Genomic DNA, 22404 nt, shown 5'->3' with positions numbered 1-22404 from the left:
GCATTTCTGCCAAATAACGCATTTTGATCAAAAATAAATGTTCACATTCCAATGCCGCTCCTGTAAACTAGTGAGGAGCGACATACGCCTAGTTTCCTGAAACGAGTCACGTATTTCACCTCAATGATAATGACAGAACTGTGTGACATGCTGCAAGTTAAGAGGAATTTACATGTACTGCTTCACCCGGAAAGTTATGGACATGTTGAACGCTATAATCGTTTTCTGACAAATAAACTGTCAAGAATATGTGCCCAAACAGGACTCACCTGGGTGGATGCATTATCAATAGCAATCACCTGCAGGGGAGATCTACCTCAGGTTTCAGAGGAAAGAACTCAGAATGAATGGTTACATCAATGGTGTGGTTACATGAATGATTACATGTCCCTTATATAGTGGGAGGTGATAATACAATCACATTGTTTACACAACCGTTATTCTATACAAGCAACCGTTCCGGAACAGAATGGCCTTGTCTTAGGGTGCAGACATACCAGGAGTCTATTGAAAGGCATAACATCACAGTCCAACACAAAACATATCCCTTGAAGTTACAACAGCTCACCCCAAATTCTGACATCACAAGAGGGAAGATGGTTCCACTGTTAGGGTGCCAATACAGAGAAGAGCTTGGACTGGGCTGAGCGTCTGGATTAGTGGCCCGCTCCTTGCAAACGGCAGCTCTAGCATTTAGCTCAGTGCGGATGTTGCCTGTAATCCATTTCTTCTGGTTGGGATATGTACGTATGGTTACTGTGGGAGGGGACATCGTCGATGCACTTATTTATGAAGCTGGTGATTGATGTGTTAAACTCCTCAATGTCATCGGATGAATCACGGAACAATTCCAGTCTGTGCTAGCGAAATAGTCCAGCACCCGCTTCATCAGACCACTTCCGTATTAGGAGTCACTGGTACTTCCTGTTTGAGTTTTTGGCTGTAACCAGGAATCAGGAGGATAGAGTTATGGTCAGATCTGCCAAATGGAGGGCAAGGAAGAGCTTTGTATGTGTTTCCATGTGATCTTGAGTTTTTTTGCCTCTAGTTGCACAGGTGACATGCCGGTAGAAATGAGTTAAAACAGGTTTCAGTTTCCCTGCATTAAAATCACCAGCCACTAGGAGCGCCGCCTCTGGGTGAGCATTTTCTTGTTTGCTTGTGGCCCTATACAGCTTGTGCTGTCTTAGTGCCAGCATCAGTTTGTGGTGGTAAAAAGGCAGCTACGAAAAAATACAGATGAAAACTCTCTTGGTAAATAGTATGGTCCACAGCTTGTCATGAGGTATTCTAACTCAGGCGAGCAAAACCCAGAGATTTCCTTAATATTACAGTTTGCGCACCAGCAGCTGTTAACAAAGAGAGACACCAAAGTTTTTAATGCTGTAATTATTGTTTGCATGCATTTCATGTAAGAACACATTTACTGTAAACTAACCTGTCTCTTTCTGCCGTACATTTTCTCTCCACTTGTTCCACAAAACTCACTGACAGGGGTTTTTGAACATTTTCGTCCTTTGGACCTCAAAGGAGTCGATCTTAGCTCGTGTGATGTCTCCACGAGTCTGACAAAGTTTATTTCTGTCTGTCTCCAGGTTCGACTACCAGGAGCTGCTCCACAACTCAAGCTTCTGTCTGGTGCCCCGCGGTCGCAGGCTGGGTTCCTTTCGCTTTCTTGAGGCCCTCCAGGTACGTAGTTTGTCGTTTCCCCGTCAAAACCCTGTCCCTCTGAGTCTCCAAGTGGTTTCCTTGGTAACGGATACTAGTCGTCGGCACAGCAGCCGCGATTGGAGCCTGGGAGTTGTGCAGGTCCTGCAGGCTGCCAGGCCTGATGCTTGGATTATTGGTATTGACAACCTGTCATCTTTTCAAAAACAGCCGCAGACGATTTCTGTGCTGTAGATAACAGAGTAGCCCTATTTTTATCTCTTCCATTTTATCTCTTCCAACACCTCCCACTTCCATTAACACCTGGTCTTCTCATCTCTGGCATGTTTATTTGGACTGACAGAAGCCTCTATAGAAGTATTTTAGGATTGTTTATGACTTTGAACCATCCCATTATGGATAAGCATGTGTCTATATACACTGAGTATACAAAACATGAGGTAAACCTGCTCTTTCCATGACATAGACTGACCAGGTGTATCCAAAAGCTATGATCCCTTATTGATGTCACTTGTTAAATCCACTTCAATCAGTGTAGGTGAAGGGGAGGAGAAAAGGTTAATGAAGGATTTTGAATCCTTGAGACAATTGAGACATGAATTGTATATGTGTACCATTCAGAGGGGGAATGGGCAAGACAAAAAATGTAAGTTCCTTTGAACGGGGAATGATAGTAGGAGCAAAGCGCACCAGTTTGCGTCAAGAACTGCAACGCTGCTGGGTTTTTCATGCTCAACAGTTTCCCTTGTGTGTCAAGAATGGTCCACCACCCAACGGACATCCAGCCAACTTGGAATATCAGGACGGTGTCCTTAATGTTGTGTACTCTATACTCAAATGTGGAATCTAATAAGAAAGTATAGTGTAAAGAATGAAGGACGCAGCCTAGTCATTTCTACCCCACTCTCTACAAGGGGTCAGTGCAGCAGTTAGGCAGACACACTTTAGGTAACAATTCAAATGTGGAAATAATCATCTCAGTGCCGACTGGGAGCTAGTCGGATTTGCGGCTCCCAAAATTGTGCGTTCTGTGCTGCCTTTTAAGGGTGAGGCAGTTGCATTCCGCACCCAGATTTCAGAGGGGACACTTTGAAACAGGAACATCAAACAGGTTTTAGACATGACACAGATTGAGCTTTCATATTGTGTGAGGGAGCTCTCTCCTATTCGTCATCTCTATCTGTCAAGCGAGGCTCAAAGGAGGGCTGTTATGTAGATGGTGGAAGGGAAAGACAGAGGTTTGGCTGCAGACAACGTGTTTCCCTCCAACAACACAGGAGAGAAGAGGAGGAGGAGGAGGATAAGGAAAGTGGAAGGGGGGAGGAGAATGGGAGGGGAGAAGGAGACAAGGCCACGACGCTGAGCCAGGCTGTGTTGTTGGAGGGAAACGCGTTGTCTGCAGCCAAACCAAACCTCTGTCTTTCCCTTCCACCCTCTACATAACAGCCCTCCATGACCAAAGAGCAAAGGGGATTTAGACAGACAGGCCTCCAATCATGGACTTGGCATTTCTCAGAGTCTCCTTAAGTCCCAAATGAGTGTCAAACATTTAATGATGGAGATCCAAGTCTCAGTTGAAAATGCTTGGTTCAGTACGCAGCGTTGGTTGGAAATTTAAAGGGATTCTAATGAAGTAGGCCATATTCATTTCTCCGTAAGTGCTAGCGCACCCAGTTGATTCTCCCTACAAATGGTTGCCTCTTCGCTTTTCTCACCTCTGAGCATCCATTAATAGTGAATCCTTTGTAAATTTAGCTCTGTAGAGAATTTGATCCCTGTAAAAGCCAGGCTTTAAGTGATTAACTGTTTTATGTGTTGCTGTGGTGTTTCCTTGAATTCAATTGTGTAAAGAAGTTCACGGATGAAACAATTTCTCATTTCCATTTCATTATAAAGGTGCTGCTTTGAGGAAGACCACATGTATTCCTGAATATTAAAACAGGCTTGATGAAGTATGTTCAACAGACAAACAAAACAAAACTCAAAATAATATTGTGTGATTGGTCGCATATTTGTTTGTGTTGCTAGTGACTCATTCTCTGCACTATTGATAAGAACACTTTATACAATACGCCTTACCATTGTGTGACTAATAGTCCACCTTTTACTCTCTGTGGAAGGCATTCAGATGAACCTGTTTGTAGACATGAGTGCAGAGGAATCTGACACTTCACTTTCCCACTTCTTCAGTCCTGTAGAAGTGTAGAGAGCTAACCATAATAAAGGTGTCTGTGTATATCTGACCCTTTCTGTGCCTCCTCTGCCTGGGCTACCCCGCTCCTCCCCATCCTTCACCCCCTCTTCCCCCCCAGGCTGCCTGTATCCCTGTCATACTGAGCAACGGCTGGGAGCTGCCTTTCTCTGAGATCATCGACTGGAGCAAAGCAGCTGTCATCGGGGACGAGAGGCTCCTACTGCAGGTAGCTTACTGATGGAGACATCCTCCCTATGACACTGATCTCTCTCTCTCTCTCTTTCACCGCTATCATACTGCCCCTTAGGCTAGAACACAAGGGCCTCACAACTCACTTTGTGTTTTTAGTATGGACCACTGTGGTGGATAACGTTTACCTCGCTCTCCAAATGAATATATTCATAATTCTTTGCAATTGCGATATAGTAACTTTGGGGGGGGGGGGGGGGGCAACCACACCCACGGTTTCAGAGGCGCTTGTTTGCAGAGGGGTGGAATCAAATGCCAGGTACCTTCACATATTAACCCACCCTGCCTGTCTCCCGTAGCCACGTCCCCTGTATCAATAAACTCTCCCATTAATTATGTCATGCAAGGTGTATGATATTTTAGGTTATTTCATTACTGCATCTATTAGTAGCTGCTACCTATCTGCCCTTTCATGACTCGGAGCTTGCCGGTTATTAAGGTGGTGAGAAAGAGAGGGGTTTGAAATACGACAGCCAAAATGTCATGTGGACATGAAAGTGAAGAGAATGAGGAAAGGATGTGTGTCCCGAGATATAATGACAGGATTTAGCTTGAAGGTACCATTCCCCTTCTTGTCTGCTCTACCCCCACTTATGAAATCAGCACAATTAATTAGCCGGTTTCCGTAAAGGAGCTGCCCTGACACATTACAGAAACTTGACACATATTTCTCATACTACTGATTCACACAAAGATTGGATTGGAATTAGATTTACAATCAATTGCACTATTGAGGCCACACAATGCAAGAGCAGCCTGTTAAAAGTCGTAAATGGGTTTTATTGCAAGTCCTGTAATTATTTGTGACTATACGCTGTTGAATGGAAGACATTCAGGGAAGCAAATGTTTTTTCTCTCCCTCTCCACCCTCTCGTTACAAAGTCCCCGTCCTAAAAGCATGCTAATTGTTGTCAGATACGCTATATATACAAAAGTATGTGGACACCTCTTCAAATCAATAGATTCAGCTATTTCAGCCACACCCGTCGCTGACAGGTGTATAAAATCGAGCACACAGCCATCAGTAGCGGAGCGTGGGTAAACCCCCCCCCAGAAAAGCCGTATTACGACTTGTATTGTGATTTGTTGCATTTTGTTTGCTCCATAACCTGTTAATTCATATGCCTTGCGGCCCGTGATATATAGGCCTAAAGGCCGAGACAATAAGAAAACCGTAGCAGAATTCAACAACACCTTTGTTTTATCACAAAACCGGATAGCAACCCCTGCCCAGTGAAGTCCACAAAGCATATGGCATATAACAGATCTAGAGCATGGTCAAGCAAGTGAATGTTTCTGACATTTTCAGATCACTAAACAACTATGGATTTAGAACCACAGAGAGTTGCCACAAATCACAAAGAAAACAGGAGCTGCCTCCACTATTCCAGCACCATTACAACTATACCTATAAGATATCAAAAATACCAAAAACAATTTAGTCCAATCAACTTGTGTGTGCGCGATCGTGCAAGTAGAAAAACATGTTGACTCACCCTACTCGTAGAGAAACGCCAATCTCATCCTCCTCTCTTTCATGTTGATGGTATCACTCTGTCATGCAGTACACACTTTTTTATTTTTTGTTGTCCTAGGCTACCTGGCTAACTTTCATTAATGGGCAATGTTAGCTAGTTAACATTAACCTTCTACATCTAGCTACATATTGAACTTCCATTCTCTCAGGCCAGGGGCACAACAGTTAATTAATTAATGGTTGGATCGGAATTGCTGTTATAATCATTGGCCAGTACAAAGAATTAAGTAAAACCACAAGTCCAAATCCCCATCTCCATCCATGGCTAATTTAGGAAAGGGACAATTTTAGCTAGTTAGCTAACCACCAGAGGACAACAACACAACGAGATGCAACAATTCTAGTTTTCCTGTCAATGACGTATGCTCTCAATGGGATTTGATAGGAGTGACGCCAAATCCAAGCTGGCTTCCCTTGGCACTTTTTTTGGTGTGTGCCAGGACCATTCACAGTTTAGCTCAACGCTGATTGGCAAAACATTTTTTTTAAATATTTTTGTCAAAGGAGGCCAGATGCTTGCTGGCTTCCCTCGCCTCAAATGCTACGGGCGGCAACAATGTCATACTCATTTGGACCAGACCGTATCAGATTGATGGCCTACACGTCGAGAGACAGAGGGGTGCTGTTTCGAAAGTCCGAATGCTTTCTCCTGTGAGATACATTCAGCGTCTTGCAAAAAATGTTACCTTTATTTAACAAGGCAAGTCAGTTAAGAACAAATTCTTATTTACAATGACGGTCTACGCCGGCCAAACCTGGACCACGCTGGGCCAATTGAGCGTCGCGCTAATTGAAGGAAGATTATGAAACACAGAGAGACAAAAGATAGATTTCCATTTTTTTTATTTGTCTATTTTTTTGGGGAAGCCTGGCTTCCCTTGGAATTTATGAATACACGCCACTGACAGCCATGCAATCTCCATAGCTAAACATTGGCAGTAGAATGGCCACACTGAAGAGTTCAGTGACTTTCAACGTGGCCCGTCATAGGATGCCACCTTTCCAACAAGTCAGTTCGTTAGGTTTCTGCCCTGCTAGAACTGCCCCGGTCAACTGTAAGTGCTATTATTGTGAATTGGAAACATCTAGGAGCAACAGCAGCTCAGCCGTGAGGTGGTAGGCCACACAAGCTCACAGAACGGGACCGCCGAGTGCTGAATCGCGTAACGCGTAAAAATCATCTGTCCTCAGTTGCAACACTCACTACTGAATTCCAAACTGCCTCTGGAAGCAACATCAGCACATTAACTGTTTATGGGAGCTTCATGGAGTGGTGTAATGTTAGCCGCATTTGGACTCTGGACCAGTGGAAACGCGTTCTTTGGAGTGATGAATCATGCTTCACCATCTGGCAGTCCGACGGATGAATCTGGGTTTGGCGGATGCCAGCAGAATGCTACCTTCCCCCAATGCATCCCCCCATATCCAGTGGGGCAAAAAAGTATTTAGTCAGCCACCAATTGTGCAAGTTCTCCCACTTAAAAAGGTGAGAGGCCTGTAATTTTCATCATAGGTACACTTCAACTATAACAGACAAAATGAGAGAAAAGAAAATCCAGAAAATCACATTGTAGGATTTTTAATGAATTTATTTGCAAATTATGGTGGAAAATAAGTATTTGGCCACCTACAAACAAGCAAGATTTCTGGCTCTCACAGACCTGTAACTTCTTTAAGAGGCTCCTCTGTCCTCCACTCGTTACCTGTATTAATGGCACCTGTTTGAAGTTGTTATCAGTATAAAAGACACCTGTCCACAACCTCAAACAGTCACACTCCAAACTTCACTATGGCCAAGACCAAAGAGCTGTCAAAGGACACCAGAAACAAAATTGTAGACCTGCACCAAGCTGGGAAGACTGAATCTGTAATAGGTAAGCAGCTTAGTTTGAAGAAATCAACTGTGGGAGCAATTATTAGGAAATGGAAGACATACAAGACCACTGATAATCTCCCTCGATCTGGGGCTCCACGCAAGATCTCACCCTGTGGGGTCAAAATGATCACAAGAACGGTGAGCGAAAATCCCAGAACCACACGGGGGGACCTAGTGAATGACCTGCAGAGAGCTGCGACCAAAGAAACCAAGCCTACCATCAGTAACACACTACGCCGCCAGGGACTCAAATCCTGCAGTGCCAGAAGTATCCCCCTGCTTAAGCCAGTACATGTCCAGGCCCGTCTGAAGTTTGCTAGAGAGCATTTGGATGATCCAGAAGAAGATTGGGAGAATGTCATATGGTCAGATGAAACCAAAATATAGATTTTTGTTAACTCAACTCGTCGTGTTTGGAGGACAAAGAATGCTGAGTTGCATCCAAAGAACACCATACCTTCTGTGAAGCATGGGGGTGGAAACATCATGCTTTGAGGCTGTTTTTCTGCAAAGGGACCAAGACGACTGATCCGTGTAAAGGGAAGAATGAATGGGGCCATGTATCGTGAGATTGAGTGAAAACCTCCTTCCATCAATAAGGGCATTGAAGATGAAACGTGGCTGGGTCTTTCAGCATGACAATGATCCCAAACACACCGCCCCGGCAATGAAGGAGTGGCTTCGTAAGAAGCATTTCAAGGTCCTGGAGTGGCCTAGCCAGTCTCCAGATCTCAACTCCATAGAACATCTTTGGAGGGAGTTGAAAGTGCGTGTTGCCCAGCAACAGCCCCAAAACTTCACTGCTCTAGAGGAGATCTGCATGGAGGAATGGGCCAAAATACCAGCAACAGAGTGTGAAAAGCTTGTGAAGACTTACAGAAAACGTTTGACCTCTGTCATTGCCAACAAAGGGTATATAACAAAGTATTGAGAAACTTTAGTTATTGACCAAATACTTATTTTCCACCATAATTTGCAAATAAATTCATTAAAATCCTACAATGTGATTTTCTGGGGAAAAAAATCTCATTTTGTCTTTCATAGTTGAAGTGTACCTATGATGAAAATTACAGTCCTCTCATCTTTTTAAGTGGGAGAACTTGCCCAATTGGTGGCTGACTAAATACTTTTTCGCCCCACTGTATATTATAATTACGGTCTTGGTTCCAACATCTGGAAGAGTGGAGGCTGTTATAGCAGCAAAGGAGGGGACCAACTCTATATTAATGCCCATGAGTGAGATGTTCGACAAGCAGGTGTCCACATTCATTTGGTCATGTCGTGTATGTGTATGATATGCTGTGACAGGATTTGAGGCACCTATGGATGTTTTGTCTTCAGAAGGAAAAAAATATAAAAAAACACAATGACAGTGTTTGTGCATTTAAAAGCACAAATAATTGTTAACAGTAATTAAATGATTTCCTCACAAGTTGTGTAGAACTGCATTCACACTGGCGTCAGATGAAATGCCATGGAGCCCTCAGGCATTCAGAGTGGGAGTTAGATACAAAAGGATGCTAAAAGGTGAGGAATGTTGTCGAAGTTCGAAGGGTCAAAACACTTCTGGTTTGTAGTTCCATTTTGTGTTTAGATTGTTCAACGTAAATGTCAGTGGTTTTCTCTGGGAAAATGTATTTTCCGTTTAAATCTAATTTCCTATTAAAACCCAACTTGCTTACGACGAAGATTTGCATGACTTGTTTATGGAAAAGAACCAGCTAACTGTGTTTTGATTAAAAAACAAATCAGAAACTTTTGTAACGGCACTGCAACTTTTCTACACTCCAAAAATAACAAATGAATGGCTATTGAGATGGTTTACATGTGTCTCTGTTTAGATAATCTTCCACCGGGATTCATTGTAAGTAAGATAAGCCAATGCGATCTTTATATGCTTGTAAGATGAACTCCTATGTACAAACAGAGATATAAACATGGTTATGATGGTCAAGATAATAACTTAAAGTGGGTCCGGAATGATTGGATCCCGTGCTAAAGATGGGCAGAAAATACTATATAAAATAAATGAAATCAATACTGAGCTACAGTATATTGTATGCTCAAAAGTATTGAAGAAATATATTATTTTATACTAATACAGAGGAAGAGGTTCTCTTTAACAAGTAATACGGAAAATCTCTAAAAGTTAGGGGTCAAAATGATTGGATTCTGTGTTTTCCATACTCCAGCACCCTCTCCTTGCGAGGATAACGACACTGAGCCTTTTTCTATCATGTTTTGAGATTAGACCATTCCTCCATATATAATCTTTCCAGATACTTGATGTCATGGGAATGAGATATTTTCTGTATATGTTCTTTCGAAGGTGAAACCCACCATTGGTGTGCGTGGCTAAAGAACTCCATGTTCATGTCATAATCACCATAACACCGGTTCCAATCCAAGTGCCAATGCCGTTTAGTCAAATCCAGGCGGTCAGATGACATGAAAATAAAGTTATTTGGCCACGCACACCAATGGTGGGTTTCACCTTCAAAAGACCAGTGCATATGCAGAAAATACCTCATCCCTACTGTAAAATACGGTGGTGGATCTTTGATGTTCTGGGGCTATTTTGCTTCCACTGGTCCTGAGGCCCTTTTTAAGGTCAACGGCATCATGAACGTTTCAGCCTCCTGGCAGAGTCGACCAGGTTTTTGGCTAAAATGTGCTGGTACCAAATACCGAAAACATGGACTATCGAAAACATGGGATCCAATCATTTTGACCCTTAGCTCTTTGAGATTTGTTTAATTACTTGTTAAACAGAATCTCTTTCTCTGAGCAATTGTATTAGTATAAAATAATATATTGTTTCCTTGTTTTGGATCATATAATATAGCTCAATATTTTTATTAATAATTTTATACAGTCTTTTTTGCTCATCTTTAACAAGGAACCAAGTAATTACGGACCCCACTGTACATCCGGCTTTATTCAGAGTTTTAAAAAAAAAAAAAATGGCTCCCACACCATACTGCTGTGGTGGTGTGTGTTGGGACAAAATGAGAGTGAAGGAGAGTTTTTAAGTCAATCCACTGTTTTGGTTTTATACGACAATCAAGTTGCTGCACCTACTGTGAAAATGGAATCTCATTGCGTTCAATTATGTTGAAGAATGACACGCAACAACTCAGCACAACATGTGGAGTAGCATATTCCCCCACAGTGAAGACACATAAACACTAATGGAGAGAGGGTTATGTGATTAGATTGGCGTTATTTATGTCCTGCCTCTGACTGTATTAAAACTAGAAATACTGTCACTGCCAAACATCAGCTCAGACAGACATTGTTTTCAGGCTTCAGGTGGAGGGGGGTTGTCTTTGTGATTTGGGGGTAAGAAATGTGACGTTCATTGTGACGACGCTGATTTGTCTCTCTTGCCCCCTATCCTGCCACGTGTCACATTGTCAATTGTATATTTCAATGTTTGTATAATTGATGAGGAGACTCAGAGATGAGAAGTGACAGGACAGAGCAGTGCTGTCTGTCAGTTAGCAGGGTTTGATAGCATTGTGTGTTTGCCACAGGAGGGACATGATCCCTAGCTGAGGGCCTCACCCTCTCTCACACAAGGCTGGTTTACCAGCACATACCAACACCTCCGTTTCCCTCTAGCAGTTTGGCCTATGCTTGGAGATACCACTGGAGAGGATAGTCCTCAATTGGAACGATATGACAGCAAATTCCATTAGTCCTCTGCCACACAAATGACAGTGTAATTTGACCGTTGAGTACCGTCGTTAACGATGTCATTGGTCCCTCAAGTAGTAGCCACTAAAGGGTGGTTAGAACCCTAAAGAGAGTGTTGCTATGGCTCCCAGGGGAGGAGTCAGTGTGTCCATGGGCCTCCCTCGGGAAGGAGGATTTCACCTAATCACATCTGCCCAGAGAATAACCCATGTTCCCCGACTCTCTCACACTCATTAAATGTTTTACTCTGTCCTTTTTTCCCCCAGGTTTCTTCAATTACCAGATCTGTGGACCATGACAAAATATTGGCGCTCAAGCAGCAGACTCAGTTCCTCTGGGATGCGTATTTTTCTTCGGTAGCAAAAATAGTATTAACTACATTAGAGGTAAGCTCTCCCATTTCTAGAACTGTTCATGTGAATCGGAAGTGGGTGGGAGCAGGTTGGGAGGATTGCAAGGCCAGAAAGCCAGCAGCCAGGATAACGGATAGACTTTTCTGTAATGTGCACAAGTGGCCAGGATAAATTGATGGTGGCTGTACAACAGCGTTCCCCAACAAAGTTCTTAATTTCCCCTGGTTAGTTTTTTTTCTTACTGCTGACAGTCTGGCTCTTACTTTAGTAGGAGTGTTTTCACTATACTCTCTCCTCTGTCTCAGTCTCTGGGGGGAAACCGACACAAAGGGTTTTCATCAGCCTCTTCCCCAGAACAGACAGTTAGTCAGAACCTGCCATGATCAAAAGAGTCTGCAGTGTAACAGTTTCCTCTGGCAACTTAAATGTGTGGGGACTACAGTACGTAGATGGGTAGCTGGGGTTACTTTTTAAAAAAAACTCCCCTTTTGTTTTCCTGCTACCATTTATTGCTGTCACACCCTCAAATACAGTGTCCCCTCGGAGCAAAGTTTAAATAATTATCATGTTTCCCCTAGAACAATCAGAAATCCCATTTTTTTGTTTGATGGTGTTATGTGTTTGATAAGATGTAAGATGTGTGGAGAAGAAGCCCAGGCGTGAAGTGTTTTGGCCTGCAGGTATGAGAGGTACAGTTCAGAGCAGGGTAACATCCAAACACTCCCATAGGCTCTCTGTGCACCCCACTGTCTCAACTGTTTAGCTTTTGTCTTTTTCTTCTGGGTGAGAATGGTTTTACTTTGGTCTGATTTTTTTTCAATGTTTTTTTAAAATATACTGAGTGTACCAAACATTAGGAACACCTGTTCTTTCCATGACATACACTTACCAGGTGAATACAGGTGAAGGCTATGATCCCTTATTGATGTCACTTTTTATATCCATTTCAGTCAGTGTAGATAAAGGGGAGGAGACAGGTTAAAGTAAGTCGCTCTGGATAAGAGCGTCTGCTAAATGACTTAAATGTAAATGTAAAGAAGCATTTTTAAGCCTGGAGACAATTGAGACATGGATTGTGTATATGTACCATTCAGAGGGTGATTGGGCAAGACTAAATATTTACGTGTCTTTGAACGGGGTATGGTAGTAGGTGCCAGGCGCACCGGTTTCTGTCAAGAACTGCAACATTGCTGGGTTTTTCACCCTCAACAGTTTCCCGTGTGTATCAAGAATGGTCCACCACCAAAATGACATCCAGCCAACTTGACACAACTGTGGGAAGCATTGGAGTCAACATGGGCCAACATCCCTGTGGAACATGTTCGACACCTTGTAGAGTCCACGCCCTGGTGAATTGAGGCAGTTCTGAAGGGAAAAGGGGGTGCAACTCAATATTAGGAAGGTGTTCCTAATGTTTTGCATACTCAGTGTATGAACCTACTTACACAATTTACTGTATCACTTACACATTCAGAAACTACTCTTATTAGTTCTAATGGCGTTGGAAGCCCTCATTTAGAAGTCACTCAGCAGACACTCCAACCTGTCACCTATATGTCTTCGTCCCTGTTGTTTGTTCTTCTCTTCGGGAGGGTGTCGGTGTTTAATTCCACCAGTCTCTGTCTTTACTCCATTCCTTGTACTATACCGACAATTCACCACTTCATATCAAAGGACACAATGACAGAAGGAGGGGGAAAAGAGGAAGCGAGTCGGGTGTATTTTAGGCCTTCCGTCATGGTTCTTCAAAGGGAGCCACAGCAGCACTTTGTGATGAATTGGGTTTGGGATTAGGGCCGAGTGTTGGTTTTTATGTGTTGCCGGGCGAACGTCACCACCAGGTACCTAGTCCAAATCCAACAGGGACTAAATTAGGCCCGTTTCCATGCATATTTACCATTGTGCAGAAGTGCTAAATGCTGGGGCTACATGCCGACTGACAAAATGGGGGAAATGAGGCATCCTAAATATCCCCAGGCACACGCAGTGCTGTTGTGAGGCTTGCAGGAAGTGCCAGCTAACTCTCCATATAGATCAAAAGGCATCTGTCATGTCAGTGTTCCTGGTACTGGACAGCCACATGGACTGTAAACTGTTATGCAAATCACCCCGAGGAGGCCGCATTACAAACAGCCAGACGTTACTCTTCCCTCAGCCAGGTTTATCAGACCTGAATCTGTCAATGGAGTTTTCAGATACATTTTGAGAAAGTGTAAACCAGACAGATGAAACTGTAGCAACTGGAAATGAAGGTGCCTTTGTACTGCGGAGGTATCTTTAGCAACAGAAATGAAGATCATCACCTAGCAGTGAGTAAACAGCGGTATGGAGGGGTCGACCCCCTTCGCCTCCTTTAACTCAGGGGGTGCTTATTAAGGCCTATCTCACAACCTCATTAGGAAACCACAGTACAAACCATGGAAGCAGCCTGGAAAGCACCAGGCTCTGAGAGAGAGGCAGGAGAGGAGACATTTGGTCTGTCTCTGGCAGCTGTAGCCTTTCTATATCAGGAGAGGCAGTGAGTCGGGGGAGTCCATTGGAAAGAGCAATCAAAAGTATATGGCTGATATGAAATGACTGTTAATGTGAATGACTTTGATTAACATTTATTTTGTGTTTTGTCTCCATTGACACAACTAGTAATGGGACCCATGGCTGATCTTCATGTAAAGCATGACCAGTGCATGCAAATAACTCCTTACAGACTAAGAAACTGTGCACGTTGTTGCTGTCAGATAAACTGTCAGCAGCACAGTCATCATACTTATCATCTATTGCGACATGGGAGGAGATACAGGTCCAATCTCCACAGTCAACATGCAGGGTAACAGTTGTACCTGGGTGAGTGGGAATCAGTCCCAGCTGAGGGTATGAGGCGTATTCTGCGTCAGAGACGCTGCTCGACAACATGGCCACGTCCATCAGACCCAGCCTCCCGCAGAGCGAGCAGCTTCTTAATACTAATCCTCTCTCTCTTCTCCTCTCTCCTTCTCTCTGTGTTGTTTCTTTTTCTGTAGCTAATCCAAGACAGAATACATTCACACGTATCCAGGAACAAGTTGATGTGGAATTCGTTGCCGGGTGGACTGTACGTTCTGCCTCAGTTCTCCACGGACGCTGCAGTGTTCCCCTTCTACTACGCGTCTCTGGGTGAGTTGCAGCCTGTTAATGACCTGGTGTAACAGACTCCTCTTCTCTACGCATGGGAGCTGACACACAATCACAAAAGGATCAGACCTTTGCTCAGTCCTTTAGGTCTTCATTCACAGCCAGTTCATTGCGGAGCGCCTAATGTCAATGTAATATAATATAATATATAATAATAATATATAATAATAATATAATAAATAATATATGCCATTTAGCAGACGCTTTTATCCAAAGCGACTTACAGTCATGTGTGCATACATTCTACATATGGGTGATCCCGGGGATTGAACCCACTACCCTGGCGTTACAAGCGCCATGCTCTACCAACTGAGCTACAGAAGGACCACAATGTGCGCTCGTCACCTCTTCCTCCATCCTGTTTTCTATCCCCCCCAAAGCTACATTCCATGAAATTTTTGCTCATGCTAACCAACCACAGACAACATTGTATGTTAACTGAAGTTCATGTTTGGCGACTGACCAATGCACTTTACAGCTGAAAGTGTAATGGATTTAACCTTTGGGAACTGGTGTATGTTATCCCATATTCTATCTGCAGTGCCATTTAAGTCCTGCCTAGAGTCAGTCAGCCAGGCGTCCGTGTCTTGTGCATTCCCTCCTGCATGGAGCGCCGTGGAGCTGTGCGCTATGTACTGTGCTGCTGCCGCAGTCCTGCGAGAAGAACTGGGATGAAGCCATAACTCAGATAGATGCTTTTTGCCAGTTCCGGTAATACACAGGTGTTATCAGTCTCTCTTTCCGTAATTCTGAATGGCGACGGGGTTTCAAAACTTTTCTAGGTAGTTCAGAAGTTCACATCTGCGGTTTAGGCCTATGTCAATTTTACTGACGATTTTACTGTTTTTAAAGTTTTTATCTGTCTCTGCGGAATTTCAAGTTGATGTTACAATATTTTGCTATTAGGACAGCATCTGTGCCATATCATATTTTCTCTGAGAAGTAGAAAAGAAGGCGATGTTGGGCTCCATCTCTGGGGGTCTTGATGACTGGGTATACCGCCTCAAAATCACAAATTGGATTTCCAACTGGTTAAGTAGAGAGTCCAGCTGCTTTGGCACCTCCTATCATGTACTTCACAGGCTGTTTGCTTCACAATTCTCTTTTAACTGTGTTTAAAGCTACTGGGAATGTATGAAGACATGCCAAAGCAGTGGATGAGAAAGGATAGGCCCGTTCACTGCAAAAAAAACTGTTTGAATGTTCGCTGTAGAAACTCTGCTTGTTATCTGCAGTCATCAAAACCAATTATCATCGCCATTTGAGTTCAAATTTTCACTCATGAGATGTAATGTCTCAACTGAATTTTGTTTGAACTCAAAAATGTTGAGTGAAAATGATAAGCAGGACCACATTGAAGGACCACGTTGAAGCACTCTTTATTGCTGGCAGGAATTGTTGTCAAGCTATCTTTTCTCTGCAAGCTATGCAGCAAACAGTGACACTAATGAGCTGTCAATCAATCTCAATCTGAAGCTTCATTATAGCCTTTCACATGAGGGGGAAAATATATCTTGTCTAAATCTTTGGATTAGATTGGCAGGGCATCAAAAACGATGTGAATTCATCTGACTGCTGCGTGTGCGGTTCCACACAGTCTTCTCTCATTGCATTGTGCCAAGTCGGCATCGTGGAGAAGGACTAGTTCCAGGAAGCTGCCAGAGGGAAACTGCAAGTTATTGCTGTTAGATAAACAGTCAGCAGCACAGTCATCATACATGTCCACCACCACCTTGTGTGAAAAGACGACTACAGCAGCTAGATCTCAGCGAGGTTCAGGAACCCCTAACAGCTCTCTCCTCTGCAGTCATACCACTGCTCCTTGTGAAGAAGTGATAATTATGCCACAGCTTCCAGAAGGTCTGTGTCTGTTTTGATCTGGCCTTCTGTTATGGTCCGGGAAAACCCTTAGAATTGCCTCGTTTGCTGAGCATGATTGTTCTGGTCCATTGTGATGAGTGGGACCCCCCCCCCCATTACCATAGTACAGTTCGACTTTGTTCTGTCAATATTAGGGTCTACTTTCTGAGCACGTTCCATACCACGCTGAACCTTTCTGATTACCGTTTCTAGAGCTTCTTCGCCAAGGCCAGTAACCAGCGTGAAGGCCAGTAACCAGCGTGAAGGCCAGTAACCAGCGTAAAGGCCAGTAACCAGCGTGAAGGCCAGTAACCAGCGTGAAGGCTAGTAACCAGCGTAAAGGCCAGTAACCAGCGTAAAGGCCAGTAACCAGCGTAAAGGCCAGTAACCAGCGTAAAGGCCAGTAACCAGCGTAAAGGCCAGTAACCAGCGTAAAGGCCAGTAACCAGCGTAAAGGCCAGTAACCAGCGTAAAGGCCAGTAACCAGCGTAAAGGCCAGTAACCAGCGTAAAGGCCAGTAACCAGCGTAAAGGCCAGTAACCAGCGTAAAGGCCAGTAACCAGCGTAAAGGCCAGTAACCAGCGTAAAGGCCAGTAACCAGCGTAAAGGCCAGTAACCAGCGTAAAGGCCAGTAACCAGCGTAAAGGCCAGTAACCAGCGTAACCAATCCAGTGACGCGGTGACACCCACCTCCACTAGGCATACAGTAGTAGGGTAACCTGCAAAGGGCAGTCACTCAAGATAAGATGGGACCACGAAATGAGGCTCCTTTTTCACAAATGTGGATGTAAGAGCCTACTCTGCTGCAGTTGTTTAAGGTGTGTTATATAATTATTGAGCATTTAAGCTAGTGCAGTGGCAATAAATATTGGATCAATGCAAGAGCATACCTTGTTGGAATGTTAAATATTTCTCCCCATCTTAACAACAGTTGGAAGCGTTTCAAGCAACTTTGATCACAGTTCTTTAAATGAGTCATTTGAACTATTTTTAGGCCTGTTCTGCTTGGTATATTTGCAGTTGAATGTTTGATTCAAACGTTTGTTTGAACTTAAAATGGCGACCAGAACTGACGGTGGGGTTTCCCGGACGAAACATTTCTTCTACACAAGTGTTGCCAGAGTAACACACAATCAAGGCTTTTGATGACAGGATGAGAACAAGGTCTTAATGCAGTACAGAAACCCTCTGAAGATATGCGCCAGAGATGTTCCACAGCTTCCTTTGCTCGTGCAACAATGTCTGCAAAGGGCAATCCTCCTATTCAGGCAAATGTTCTGCTCCAAAAATAGGGACATCCGAACAGTCAGCACAAGTAAGCTATCACATGCCACGTCAAGGGGGCGCCCTTGTGTGACCACAAAGCCTCCACCCCCATTAACAGGAGTAGATCCATAAAATGGAGGCCAGTACACTAGAGGCCGGAGAGACCCACAGCCCCGTGTCAGAGAGATTGATTGGGATGCTGTAAGTGCACTAGGTGCCCATTTAGGCGTGAGGAGGTAGATGGACTGGAGAGTCCGGTCTCCGTCTATTCTGAAGCTGTGGGTCAAAAGGTGGATGTGTTGAAGTGTGTGTCTGAAGGTTTGTGTTAAGGTGTGTGTCTCTCTGTGTGGTTGCAGGGAAGAGCCCGTCCCAGGAGTTCACTGCTGTTATCCAGGCCGTGACTCCTCTCCAGTCTCAGCTGCAGCCCGTAGTCAAGCTCATCATCGCTGTTGCCAAATCCAAGTTCTGTGCACAGGTGAGAGCTCAGCATAGAGATCCTATTAAATGAAATGAGTATCTAATTGCTGATTCTATGGAGCGCAGACCCATGACCTGTGAGCTGAGGCGAAACGGCAGGGATGGAGACCATTGCTTTTTATACTCTAATTAATGTATGAAAGGACAGAATTCTGTTGTGATGTAGGGTGAAGCTTTACAACTATACTGTAGTCATGGCATGCCGCCGCGTGTTATATTGAACTAGATATGATCAAAGTTTGCGAGGAAAGACCGACTCAACTCGGCTGTGTATCCTCTGCTACAAACCTGCTACATGTACAGTGAGGTCAATGCACTTTTAATTGAGATTCCACTGTATTGTCTTATTCGCAGATCATTGTGCTGTGGAATTGTGACAAGCCTTTACCTCCGAAGAGCAAGTGGCCCTCCACCACCGTGCCTGTCACTGTCATTGAGGGAGAGAGAAAGGTACGAGTTCTCCGAGTTATGCCGGCGTTGAGGCGACATGTTTCGCTATGGATTCTAATGTGTTTTATTGAGTCTTGATCATTCAGCGGGAATGAGTGTGGCCGTTAAAGTCAGGGGAGATGAAATGCAGTCGTAAATGCCTCCTAAAATCCATTCAAGCTTTTCGTTCATTTTCTACTTTTTGGAATTGGCCATGACTGAGTGTGGCTGCCTCCTGGGATCTGAGCTCAGCTTACCCTGACTGTTGAGCCATGACACAGCATGAGGCTGCTTCCAGGAGGTCTCTAGTTGAAACACACAAAGGGCCGTTACTGTGCCAAGCCTCAGCTGAATCGTTTTAGTAATGCTATAGTAAGGTACACCTTTGCGGTGTTCTTATGATCTTTGAAAACAATGGGAGTAAGTACACTAGACATCATACTTCCAACGAGCACAAATGCTCTTACTGAATGCAAACATCTTATAACACACTGAAGGACCCTGGGACTAAACACCTCCCTCTGCAACTGGATCCTGTACTTCTTGACAGGCCGCCCCCGGGTGGTAAGTGTACGCAACAACACGTCTGCCACACTGATCCTCAACACTGGGGCCCCTCCGGGGTGTGTACTTAGTCCCCTCCTGTACGCCCTGTTCATCTACGACTGCGTGGCCAAACATGACTCCAACACCATCATTACATTTGCTTCGACACAACAGTGATAGGCATGATCATCGATAACAATAAGACAGCCTATAGGGAGGAGGTCAGAGACCTGGCAGTGTGGTGCCAGGACAACAACCTGTCCCTCAATGTGTCCCCTGATCGTGGACTACAGGAAAAGGCGGGCCAAACAGGCCCACATTAACATCGACGGGGCTGTAGTGGAGCGTGTTGAGAGTTTCAAGTTCTTTGATGTCCACATCACGGTCATGGTCCAAACATACCAAGACAGTTGTGAAGAGGGCACGACAAAACCTTTTCCCCCACAGGAAACTGAAAATATTTGGCATGGGTCCCCAGATCCTCTCAAAGTTCTACAGCTGCACCATCTAGAGCATCCTGACCGGTTGCATCACCGCCTGATATGGCAACTGCTCGGCATCTGACCGTAAGGCGCTACAGAGGGTAGTGCGTATGGCCCAGTACATCACTGGGGCCAAGCTCCCAGCCACCCTGGACCTATATAATAGCCGGTGTCGGAGGAAAGCTCCAAAAATTGTCAGAGACTCCAGTCACCCAAGTCATAAACTGTTTTCTCTGCTACCGCACGGCAAGCGGTACCGGAGCGCCAAATCTAGGACCAAAAGGCTCCTTAACAGTTTCTACCCCCAAGCCATAAGACTGCTGAACAATTAAGCAAATGCCCACCGGACTATTTACATTGACCCCCCCATTGGTTTTGTACACTGCTGCTACTCAAAGTTTATTATCTGTGCATTGTCACTTCACCCCTACCTACATGTACAAATGACCTTAACTAACCTGTATCCCCGCACATTGACTCGGACCCGTACCCCCTGTATATAGCCTCGTTATTTTATTGTTACTTTTTTAATTATTATTTACTTTTAGTTTATTTGGTAAACATTTTCTTAACTCTTTCTTAAACTGCACTGTTGGTTAAGGGCTTATTGTATTTGGTGCATGTGACAAATAATGTTTGATTTGATTTGGTTTCAATCTAACAATTTTCATTCAAATTGAATACAGTACGATTCTTCCAACCGTTCATTGAGTCCAAATAATCACTCAGATTGTGTTATTTGGAGCATTCTATTTACAAAATAAATATTACTCGAAGGCAAAGTGGAATTCCAATCAGCAGTGTCATGCTTGCTGCGTACCACAAAATTCCACAAAATCTCTCGCTCGCTCGCTCTCTCGCATTTGCTTGCTCTCTCTCATTCTCTCCCCTCTCTCTTTTTCTCTCTCTCTCACGCTCTCTCTCTCCTTAGTCAAATCTCTCTCTCTAGTCAAATCTCTCTCTCTTTGGTCAAATCTCTCTCTTTAGTCAAATCTCTCTCCAGTCAAATCTCTCACTCGTTGGTCAAATCTCTCACTCTTTGGTCAAATCTCTCTCTTTAGTCAAATCTCTCTCTTTAGTCAAATCTCTCTCTTTAGTCAAATCTCTCTCTTTGGTCAAATCTCTCTTTCTTCAGTCAAATCTCTCTCTCTCTCTCTCTGTGTGTCTCCGTGTCACACACAAATACACACATGCACACCCTCCTCTGTTGTTTCATACCCAAGCAGCAGCTCAGCTCTTGTCCATAACACGAGAGTAGTGCTGACTGCAGCCCTCTCCAGTCTGCCCCATAGAGGCAGGAGCAGGACCCTAAAACCCGATGGCAGCTCCCTTTAATCGAGTCTGTTTATTCCCATGTAGTAAACACAGCAATGGAGAAAAATGTGTTTCCACTATAACAATAAACAGCTTTTACTAAAAGGCATCTATGGGCCCCTAATTACTCACTCCGAGTATTCTAGCCTAACAAGGCAGCTGCTCCAGAGTAGTCATTCTCTGCAGCTCTCTCCCCAAACAATCAAAGCTTTGCTGTGTTGAAACGTTCACATCACACTGAATCAGAGTGCGGCCTGGGGGCGGAGTAATGGCTAACGGCAGATGTGCTCCATGTACTGCTGGTGTGCATCTTTTCTCGTCCCCTCGTGTAAATCCGCCAAATAAAGGAAAGTAATTGTATCAGAAGTTTAATTCAAATGCCTTTGTGTGGCGTGTTCAATGGAACAAAGCAATTGTATGTTAGTCAGGGCGGCTGTGTGTCTCGAGGCTTTTATTATCTGGTGTGTCCTTAATGGTTTACATCTCATCAAGGCCGGCATACTCTTTAAACAGTTATGGCTGTTTTTTCCTAAATACATGTCACCTATTGATTTAGCATGAGGACTCCAGGCTCATGAGTTATTACACAGTAACCTAGACCCCATTTATTGTGTTTACGGTCCTATACTCGCCATTGTGTTTGCACTGTTTTCATATTTAGCAAGCTACATATGTAGGATCTTAATTTGATCAATGTTGCAAGAGAGCTTTCCTGCAATAAACGTGTCGTGGATTTGAGGTTTACAAAGGCTTCTGAAGTTTCGCATTTCCACTTAGAAATGTCAGGCTTGATTTTTCCCTTACGAAAAATGTCCATTAATTATAATCCACATAATAATTCACATTTCCTGTAATTCAGGATTATCCTTCTGCTGTGTAGCAAAGTGGCTCAAATTAAGATCCTACATCTGTCGTGTGAAAAGCAGGGGCATAATGTTCATGCTGCTGCATGAATGCATTGTGTGTTAGACAAGGGAAACCACTGGCTGCTGTGAAAGGGCCTTGATGAACCACAGGCCCTCTCCTCTCCGTCGTAATCTATCATTCTCTTTTCTCTTTTTTTTCTTCTTCTCCTCCCCTCCATCATTCTTTTATTTCAATGGAGAGTCTGCGGCTCCATAGTAAACGCTAATCAGCTGTGAGTAGAGGTCACCGGCACCATTCAATTCAAATCCAACCTATTATATTATCCATTTTTTTTTCCTCTGTGTTTCTATCCTCAGGAAAGTAACACATCTAACAATAGGTCCCCTCATCTGTTTCCTTCAAGTGGGTTTCAATTTGAA

At 43.9% G+C, this 22404-nt stretch overlaps 1 protein-coding gene across 3 annotated transcripts in view; it reads left to right on the top strand.

Moving 5' to 3' along the window:
• Positions 1-22404, top strand: part of LOC123995089 (exostosin-1-like) — a 244993-nt gene that overhangs the window by 191740 nt on the left and 30849 nt on the right. For all 3 annotated transcript variants that reach the window (XM_046298395.1, XM_046298397.1, XM_046298396.1), the window contains exons 3-8: positions 1596-1689; positions 3981-4088; positions 11490-11609; positions 14594-14726; positions 18227-18345; positions 18702-18797. In XM_046298395.1, coding sequence (XP_046154351.1) covers positions 1596-1689; positions 3981-4088; positions 11490-11609; positions 14594-14726; positions 18227-18345; positions 18702-18797 — 670 coding nt within the window. The remainder of the gene's footprint in view (positions 1-1595; positions 1690-3980; positions 4089-11489; positions 11610-14593; positions 14727-18226; positions 18346-18701; positions 18798-22404) is intronic.

Source organism: Oncorhynchus gorbuscha, linkage group LG14 (genome assembly GCF_021184085.1).
Source record: "Oncorhynchus gorbuscha isolate QuinsamMale2020 ecotype Even-year linkage group LG14, OgorEven_v1.0, whole genome shotgun sequence".
Lineage (NCBI taxonomy): Eukaryota > Metazoa > Chordata > Actinopteri > Salmoniformes > Salmonidae > Oncorhynchus > Oncorhynchus gorbuscha.
The sequence above is the reverse complement of the archived record's forward strand: the minus strand, read 5'-3'. Positions and strand labels throughout refer to the sequence as shown.